Source organism: Alosa alosa, chromosome 2, assembly GCF_017589495.1.
Source record: "Alosa alosa isolate M-15738 ecotype Scorff River chromosome 2, AALO_Geno_1.1, whole genome shotgun sequence".
Lineage (NCBI taxonomy): Eukaryota > Metazoa > Chordata > Actinopteri > Clupeiformes > Clupeidae > Alosa > Alosa alosa.
Genome location: NC_063190.1, coordinates 36,175,017 through 36,185,016, shown reverse-complemented (window position 1 = coordinate 36,185,016; position 10,000 = coordinate 36,175,017). Strand labels below are relative to the sequence as shown.

At 43.0% G+C, this 10,000-nt stretch overlaps 1 protein-coding gene across 2 annotated transcripts in view; it reads left to right on the top strand.

The window, feature by feature from the left end:
- LOC125283859 (serine/threonine-protein phosphatase 2A 56 kDa regulatory subunit beta isoform-like) overlaps nucleotides 1-10,000 on the top strand; it is a 38,146-nt gene that overhangs the window by 9,417 nt on the left and 18,729 nt on the right. For both annotated transcript variants that reach the window (XM_048227361.1, XM_048227370.1), the window contains exons 3-6: nucleotides 6,599-6,795; nucleotides 7,979-8,080; nucleotides 8,638-8,730; nucleotides 8,896-9,026. In XM_048227361.1, the coding sequence (XP_048083318.1) occupies nucleotides 6,599-6,795; nucleotides 7,979-8,080; nucleotides 8,638-8,730; nucleotides 8,896-9,026 (523 nt within the window). The remainder of the gene's footprint in view (nucleotides 1-6,598; nucleotides 6,796-7,978; nucleotides 8,081-8,637; nucleotides 8,731-8,895; nucleotides 9,027-10,000) is intronic.

Here is a 10,000-nt window from a genome sequence, read left to right as displayed (position 1 = left end):
TACAACCTTTTAACTGGCTAATTGGACACTGGCCACCAGGAAAATGGCCAGCACCAATCAACCCCTTTATCATGTTTCTCAATTTTTTTGTTTTGCCTTTGCTCACGTCCCCTTCATGTCTGTCTGTTTGTTTACTTGTTTTTTATTTTCTCTACTCTCTCTTACGTTTGTTTCCGTCTTCACATTTCAGATAACACGCTCGGGGAACACACACACACATGCAAAAAAGGTCAATCTTCACTTATGTTATAGATGATTGAACCACATTTAAAAAGAATCAACTTAGTTTCTTGGAATACGAAAGGTCTCAATCAACCAATTAAGTCCATTAAAGTTCTGACACATCTTGCAGATTTAAAAACAGATATAGCACTCCTACAAGAAACTCATTTAACATCTCAAGATGTTGGTAAATTAAAGCAAAAGTGGGTGGGACAGGTTTTTTCAGCAGGCTATAACAATAAAAGTAGAGATGTAGCAGTGTTAATTCATAAAGCAATACCATTCCAAGTTGAAAAAACTATAGAAGATTCAGAGGGAAGATTCATCCTCCTAATAGCAAGCCTCTTTAACAAACCAATAATAATTGCCAATATATATGCACCTAATGATAACCATCTCCCATTCTTTCATGACATTTTAGAACTTCTGTCAGCCTACAATAACATCTCAGTCATTCTTGGAGGAGACTTTAACACGGTCCCTCAACCTTCTATAGATAAATCCAGTTACCCCTCCAAAAATGATTGGAAAATATCCAAAGCTCTAGTAGAACTGTGTAAAGGAATAGGGCTTGCTGATGTCTGGAGAATTACCCATAGTGAAGATAGAAACTACACATTCTATTCGAATGCTCACAAGAGCTACTCAAGATTCACTATGGGTAACTCAAGATATTTTAAGCAACACTAATGACTCTAAAATTCATAATATAATCATTTCAGATCACGCCCCTATCTCCCTGTCATTTTGCCATACGACCAACAATTTGAAATCTCCAAAATGGTCATTGAATAACTTTTGTCAGACCCTGACTTTAAGAGGCTGATCACCAGAAATACAGAGCTTTTTTCCAAGGAAAACGTGACCTCAGAGGCGTTTGGGTACCATATGGGAAGCATACCAAGCGACTTGTCGCGGCTGGATAATTAGTTCTTCATCTTACAAGAAGAGAGTGGCAAATTATCAGATTGAAAACTTGACTGCTATGTTAAAAGACCTGGAAAATAAGCATATGAAATCATCTGCAAATGACCAATTATATAAGGAGCTGGTTAAAGTAAAATTGGAACTAAATACACTTTCTAGTGTACTATATTGCCATAAACGTTAGATATCCCTTAAAATGGGCTTATAATTATACTGAATCAACAATTTGGGAGGACATAGAGTTTTTCAGACAACTACAAATTATCTTTAAAATCATTGTGGTTCAATACCAAATATCTGAGGAATATAGATAATCCTATCATAAAATTCTGCGCCTTTCAATCTGGCAGAAAATGCATAAGATATCCAATTCTGCACGCAATAAAACTATACATTTTAAGTTTGTCAATAGAATATACTAAACTCCAAGGAAACTTGCACTTATGGGTTTACAGAATGATGACAAATGTTGGCACTGTAACAAAGTGAAAGGAACCTACTTCCACATGATCTGCCCCAAATGCCCCAAATTACAAACATTTTGGAAGAATGTCATATTAAACTTATCTATGATTACTAAAGAAAAGATCTCTCTAGACCCTAAATTATGCATTTTCAATTATATGGACAATATGTACTGGCCCCCCTTTAAGAAAAAAACTGTATCTATCTAGTCTAGAACAAATGTCTAACTCCATATACACAGGTACCCCAAACATTTGGCACAAAGTTAAAAAACAAATCTATAGTAATATTGCATGCTATAATTAGATTACACGATAAATGTTGACTGTGATCTATGTTTCAAATGTAATAATGATCTGATGAACACACATCCCATATCTTACGTTAATATAATCAATGTCTTTAGAAGAAGTATAGTCTAGGTATGTATGCATTCATGTGTAGATAGACTTGTGGCCTGTACAGTATGTATATATGAGATATTGTAAATTAGTGTTTATGTATAAATATTTGTATGTAGCCACTTGTGTATGTATGCATTTCCGTATGCATGCATGTATGTATGTATGTACTGCGTGTGCTGGAGTAAACATACAAGAATGTAAGATTGTACTTGCACATCTATGCATTTCCGTATATGCGCCTGCATGGATATCTGGCTGTGTATATATGTATATGTATGTATGTTTGTGTGTGGGTGTGTGCGTGTCTAAATGTATGTTCACATGCATTCATATACGGGGGAATGCATATAGAAATGTACTTATACAAGACACCTGATGAGATCTAATGTACTGCTTCAACCATCAAAATGCTTTTTTTTTAAGAATTGTTATTTTCTGACCTTAAATTATAAATGATAAGTGATTCCCTGAGCAAGGAAAACTCAATAAAAAAAAAACAAACAAAAAAAAAACGGGCACATTGACATGGCGCATCAAACACACGGGCACATGGACATGGCGCATCAAACACACGTGCACATTGACATGGCGCATCAAACACACGGGCACATGGACATGGCGCATGCGAGTGAAGCAGCGCTCAGTGGAGTGCCGGGGTGTGTGGAGAAGGAGAGGGCACAGAGGAATTACAGACTGATAAAAAATAATGGGATTGAAGGGGATTTGAGCATGAGATGAAGAGAGAGCGAAAGAGAGAGAGAACGAGAGAAAGAGAAAGACAGATAGGGAGAAGAAGAAAAGCGAGGGAGCTGAGCAAAGAAGAAAAAAACAAACAGAGACAAGAAGGGAACTCCAAAGCTCGTTATTGCACCCCTAAAACAAGCTTGTTATTGCACCCCTAAAACAAGCTTATTATTGCACCCCTAAAACAAGCTTGTTATTGCACCCCTAAAACCCGTGTTCCTGCATAGTGTTCGTGTTCCTGCATAGTGTTGCTGCATAGTGTTGCTGCATAGTGTTTGTGTTCCTGCATAGTGTTCCTGCATAGTGTACCTGCATAGTGTTCATGTTCCTGCATAGTGTTCGTGTTCCTGCATAGTGTTGCTGCATACTATTCCTGCATAGTGTTCGTGTTCCTGCATAGTGTTCCTGCATAGTGTTCGTGTTCCTGCATAGTGTTCGTGTTCCTGCATAGTGTTGCTGCATAGTGTTCCTGCATAGTGTTCGTGTTCCTGCATAGTGTTCCTGCATAGTGTTTGTGTTCCTGCATAGTGTTCCTGCATAGTGTTGCTGCATAGTGTTCCTGCATAGTGTTCGTGTTCCTGCATAGTGTTCCTGCATAGTGTTCGTGTTCCTGCATAGTGTTGCTGCATAGTGTTCCTGCATAGTGTTTGTGTTCCTGCATAGTGTTCGTGTTCCTGCGTAGTGTTCCTGCATAGTGTTTGTGTTCCTGCATAGTGTTCCTGCATAGTGTTCCTGCATAGTGTTCGTGTTCCTGCATAGTGTTCCTGCATAGTGTTAGTGTTCCTGCATAGTGTTGCTGCATAGTGTTCCTGCATAGTGTTAATTGTTCCTGCATAGTGTGTCTGTGGTTCCTGCATAGTGTTCCTGCATAGTGTTCGTGTTCCTGCATAGTGTTCCTGCATAGTGTTCGTGTTCCTGCATAGTGTTGCTGCATAGTGTTCCTGCATAGTGTTCCTGCATAGTATTCGTGTTCCTGCATAGTGTTCCTGCATATTGTTCGTGTTCCTGCATAGTGTTGCTGCATAGTGTTCCTGCATAGTGTTTGTGTTCCTGCATAGTGTTCCTGCATAGTGTTGCTGCATAGTGTTCGTGTTCCTGCATAGTGTTCCTGCATAGTGTTGCTGCATAGTGTTCCTGCATAGTGTTTGTGTTCCTGCATAGTGTTCCTGCATAGTGTTGCTGCATAGTGTTCGTGTTCCTGCATAGTGTTCCTGCATAGTGTTGCTGTTCCTGCATAGTGTTCCTGCATAGTGTTTGTGTTCCTGCATAGTGTTCCTGCATAGTGTTTGTGTTCCTGCATAGTGTTCCTGCATAGTGTTGCTGTATAGTGTTTGTGTTCCTGCATAGTGTTGCTGCATAGTGTTTGTGTTCCTGCATAGTGTTCCTGCATAGTGTTGCTGTTCCTGCATAGTGTTCCTGCATAGTGTTGCTGTATAGTGTTGCTGCATAGTGTTGCTCTGGTCATCTTCTTACTGGGAGGACAGCAGTGGCTAAATAGCTATATAAGCTTGGAGTCTTGCGTTGGGGCAGACATCGGTTAATTTCTATACAAGGTTGAATTTGCACATACAGCGTCTTCTGGTAAAGGACCTAATTTGCACTAAAGTGTCTTCTGGTAAAGGACCTAATTGGCACATATACAGTGTCTTCTGGTAAAGGAACTAATTGGCACATATACAGTGTCTTCTGGTAAAGCAGTGGTTCTCAACCTTTTTTGAGCAAACACCCCCCTGACCTTACTTTGATCCTCTGGTGCCCCCCCCCCTTAGAAGCAATAGGAGACTGGTAAAAAAAAAAAAACATGTAAAAATTGATGTAATTTGCATTGTACTGTCTGTCGGCACTTTTTCTTGCTATCCGCCATGTTCGTTTGTGTTGTTTTATTAAAGATGAAGACGTCACAGTGAATTGTGTACATTTTTATTGGTTATTGAACTGTTAAGCCGCAAACTTGGTTATGTTTATCGGCGTTACTATAGAGATGACGATAGCTGGGGCTGGGGGACATGAGTCCGGGCGTGTGCAGGCCCGAACTGCACTGTATGACCACTGAGCATAGAACAGTAAAATGTAGCTGGGACGGTAGAGGGGTTAGAAGCCCATGAATGAAAATAGCCTATTTATTTCAGGTAGCCTATTTTTGCACCAAAAATATGTGAAAACCATGAAAGTTTAAAATTAAAAAAAAAAAAACCTCTCACATTCCCAGCCCCCCTAGGTTGTAATGAATTTTGTGGGGCGGTAACGCCTGTTGAGAAACCCTATGGTAAAGGAACTAATTGGCACATATACAGTGTCTTCTGGTAAAGGAATTATTGGCACATATACAGTGTCTTCTGGTAAAGGAACTAATTGACACATACTGTATACAGTGTCTTCTGGTAAAGGAACTAATTGGCTTTTGGGAACTCAATGTAATGCACTGAATGGCTTTTGGGAACTCAATGTAATGCACTAATTGGCACATATGAACTCAATGTAATGCACTAATTGGCTTTGGCAGGTTTTCCGTAGACAGGTCCTTATTATGTAAAAGCTCTGTTCGTATAGGGTTCTCTGTTCTTATGGGGTTCTATGTACTCTGTTCGTATAGGGTTCTCTGTTCTTATGGTGTTCTATGTACTCTGTTCTCTGTTGGTATAGGGTTCTCTGTTGTTATGGGGTTCTATGTACTCTGTTCTCTGTTCGTATAGGGTTCTCTGTTTATATGGGGTTCTATGTACTCTGTTTGTATGGTGTTCTATGGTTTCTGTTCTCTGTTCTCTAGTCTCTGTTCGTATAGTGTTCTCTGTTCTTATCTCTGTTCGTATAGGGTTCTATGTACTCTGTTTGTATGGTGTTCTATGGTTTCTGTTCTCTGTTCTCTAGTCTCTGTTCGTATAGTGTTCTCTGTTCTTATCTCTGTTCGTATAGGGTTCTATGTACTCTGTTCTCTGTTTGTATGGTGTTCTAAGTTCTCTGGTCTCTGCTCGTATGGTATTCTAAGTTCTCTGGTCTTTGTTCAAATTGTGTTCTGTCGCTGGTCTCTGTTCATATGGTCTTCTATGTTCTCTGGTCTTTGTTCGTATGGTGTGAGAACCTTTTGTGTTCTACTGTAACTTCAAAGCTGCAACTTGTTTGATTTGTAATGTCTAAATGGGTCAGCAGCAGGAGAGGTGGTGAGAATGTGACAGACAGACAGACAGACGGACAAACAGACAGACAGACAGACGGACAGATTGTATAGCAGCGATGCCCCAATAAGGCAGTGCAGGTGCATCATGATGACAGACACTCACCTGGAAGCAAAGTCACACACTCACATGCTTTGGAAGAGCCTCAGGCGTCTGGCCTGTATTACCAGGGCTCTTCAGGTACACCTGTATTACCAGGCCTCTTCAGGTACACCTGTCACCTGTCACTGCAATGACTTACCTTAATGTCACCACCATGTCTGAGCTGCTGCTCTTTTGGAGTCTTAAGTGATTCTCCTCATGTTTCTGTGTGTGGTGTGGTGTAGTGTGTGTGTGTGTGTGTGTGTGTGTGTGTGTGTGTGTATGCTCCATTCTGTTCTTTGCCCACCTGGTGCAGGTGTTATAATGAACACTACGGCATGGCAGACACACCTGGTGCAGGTGTTATAATGAACACTACGGCATGGCAGACACAGCTGGCATGATAAACACACACACACACAAAACACACACACACACACACACACACACAAGGTTACCTGCATGATAATGACATGCCCATGTATTTACACACTGTTGTGTGTGTGTGTGTGTGTGCGTGTGCGTGCGTGCGTGCGTGCGTGCGTGCGTGCGTGCGTGCGTGTCTGTGTGTGTGTTCCCCAGATGCGGTGGCCGGGGAGCTCCACGAGCTGTTTGTGCAGAAGCTGCAGCAGTGTTGCGTCCTGTTCGACTTCCTGGACTGTGTGGCTGACCTCAAGGGCAAGGAGATCAAACGCGCCGCACTCAACGAGCTGGTGGAAACCATGGCAACCAGCAGGGGCATCCTCATCGAACCCATCTACCCAGAGGCCATCAAGATGGTGAGAAACAGGAGGAGAGGAAGAGAGAGATAGAGAGAGAGAATAAGGGAGTGGAATAGAGTGAGGGATAGAGAGAAAGTGAGAGAGAGAGTGAGGGATAGAGAGAAAGTAAGAGAGAGAGTGAGGGATAGAGAGAAAGTGAGAGAGAGAGTGAGGGATAGAGAGAAAGTGAGTGAGAGAGAGAAAGTGAGAGAGAGAAAGTGAGTGAGAGAGTGAGAGAGAGAAAGTGAGAGAGAGAAAGTGAGTGAGAGAGTGAGAGAAAGTGAGGGAAAGTGAGTGAGAGAGAGAGTGAGGGAGAGAGGGTGAAGGATAGAAACAAAAGCAGTGAAGAGGTATGTTTATGTTTATTAATTAATTTATTAAGCCTATTGAATAACTTCCTGATAACAAAACATTTTGTGGAATGATGCATCATCGTTTGCGATGATGTGACTCAATCTCTGGTAGGCTAGCCTAGGCCTATAAGTGACATCACGCTCTGTCTGCCACTCGTTGTCTGTAGCTGATGGAAATGACATAAGCCTAAAGCTTTGATGTAAGGCTATGTTTAGCCTATTGAATAGCTTAACAATATAGAAGACAAACCATTTTGTAGAAAGATGCATCATAATATGAGATTTGCAACAATGTGCCTCAAAAACAGTCTTTGGTAGCATAAGTGACGTCACTCAGTCTGCCACTTGTTGTCTAGCTGTCTTCTGAAACGTTGTTAATGAGCCTATTGAAAGAAAAGCCAATGTGTGCTTCTTTTATACATTTAACAATATATTTTGCAATACTGATCCAAATCATGTCAAACTTGGCACTGCACTTACTTGTGCCCGTAGCAAGACACCTGTCAAGTTTGAAATCAATCGGACCATCGGTTCGAGAGATATGCGAATAACAGACACACACACACAAACACACACAGACACAGACAGACAGACGTTCCTGCAATTTATAGATAGATGACTCCAGACTGTAGCAGTACACTGTTGTGTGTATTATTGTGTCTGTGTGTCGTATTATTGAGTGTGTCTGTGTGTTGTGTGTCTGTGTCTGCATTAGTAGTTAGCGTCTGTGTCTGTGTGTATTATGTGTTGTGTGTATTATTGTGTGTGTGTGTGTGTGTGTGTGTGTGTGTGTGTGTGTTAGTGTATGTATGACTCTCTTATGACTTCTGCTGTCCTTCCCTGGTCAGATCTCGGTGAACATCTTCCGCACGCTGCCGCCCAGTGAGAACGCTGAGTACGACCCTGAGGAGGACGAGCCCACTCTGGAGGCCGCCTGGCCTCACCTGCAGGTACTCACCTGGAGCGGCCCACCGGGAGCACACCTGAGCACACCTGACTCAGTCACTGCACACCTGAGCACACCTGACTCAGTCACTGCACACTGGTACACCTGAGCACACTGGCTCAGTCACTGCACCTGAGCATGCCTGGCTCGGTCACTGCACCTGAGCGCACCTGACTCGGTCACTGCACCCTGAGCACACCCAGGCACACCTGACTCAGTCACTGCACACCTGAGTACACCTGAGCACACCTGACTCAGTCACTGCACACCTGAGCACACCTGACTCAGTCACTGCACACCTGAGCACACCTGACTCAGTCACTGCACACCTGCTTATCTTTCTGCATCTGCACTACTGAACTGCCAAGGGACTGTGCCTAATCACTACTTTACCTGCTCACCTGTCAAGCAACAATTCACCTGTGTGTGTGTGTGTGTGTGTTTCTGTGTGTGTGTGTGTGTGTGTGTGTGTGTGTGTGTGTGTGTGTGTGTGTGTGTGTATCGTGTGTGTGTGTGTGTGTGTTTCTGTGTGTGTGTGTGTGTGTGTGTGTCTCCCTCCAGCTGGTGTACGAGTTCTTCCTGCGCTTTGTAGAGTGTCCAGACTTCCAGCCCTCAGTTGCTAAGCGATACCTAGACCAGAGGTTTGTCCTGCAGGTGAGGAGCATCCATACTCTCACTGTATAGTTGACCACACTCAAAACTATTAAGATGACGCATTACTGTCCAGGAAGTACCTCTCCTTTAAAAGCTTTTGTGTGTGTGTATGTGTGTGTATATGCGTGTCCATGTGTGTGTGTGTGTGTGTGGTGATGTTGACAGCTGTTAGAGTTGTTTGATACAGAGGACCCGCGGGAGAGAGAGTACCTGAAGACCATCCTGCACCGCGTCTACGGCAAGATGCTGGGCCTGCGCGCCTACATACGCAAACAGATCAACAACATCTTTCTGAGGTGTGTGTGTGTGTTCCAACTACAACTTAGCACTGATGTTTCTTCGACATCTGGAGTGAGTAGCCCACATCATGTCCAGCTGTATCTCTCTTAAAGGCCTGTGTGCGGACTCTCTCTCTCTCTCTCTCTCTCTCTCTCTCTCTCTCTCTCTCTCTCTCTCTCTCTCTCTCTCTCTCTCTCTCTGATCCCACGCACAGAGGATGAGCAGATCTATAAACACACCACTGTCCGCTCTAAACACTAAACACCTTCTCTGTCACTAGCTGTCAGAATGACAAAAAAGTTGAACTATTTGAAATATCATGTGCTATTGATCTATTTATGGAAGACTCTAAAATAGCAGCCCTTGATCTCTGCCATTGAGAACCTAGGATACAAATGCCAACTCATTGTGTTGGTGTAGGTCATGTGCATAAGTTGGCAGTTTGTGGACTTTGCTTCTGTGGGCAAACAGCTGGGGAAGTGCTGTCCCATATCAGGAGTTAAAAGGAGCCGTGTTTATTTGGGAAAAGCCAATATGTTTTGTCCCTTGAACATTGTAAAACTCATAAAAGATCACTGAATTGAAGGACATTTGTTTCCAAATGAAACTTGACTTGTAAAGTGGAATCAAATAAAGTAAAATGTGTGTGTGTGTATGTTTGTGGTGTGTGTGTGTTTGTGGTGTGTGTGTGTGTGTGTGTGTGTGTGTCTGTGTGTGTGTGTGTGTGTGTGTGTGCGTGTGTGTGTGCCTGTGTGTGTGCGTGTGTGTGTGTGTGTGTGTTTGTGGCGTGCGTGCGTGCATGTGTGTGTGTGTGTGTGTGTTTGTGGCGTGCGTGCGTGCATGTGTGTGCGTGTGTGTGTGTGTGTGTGTGTGTTTGTGGCGTGCGTGCGTGCATGTGTGTGTGTGTGTGTTTGTGGCGTGCGTGCGTGCGTGCGTGTGTGTGTGTGCGTGTGTGTGTGCCTGTGTGTGTGCGTGTGTGTGTGTGTGTGTT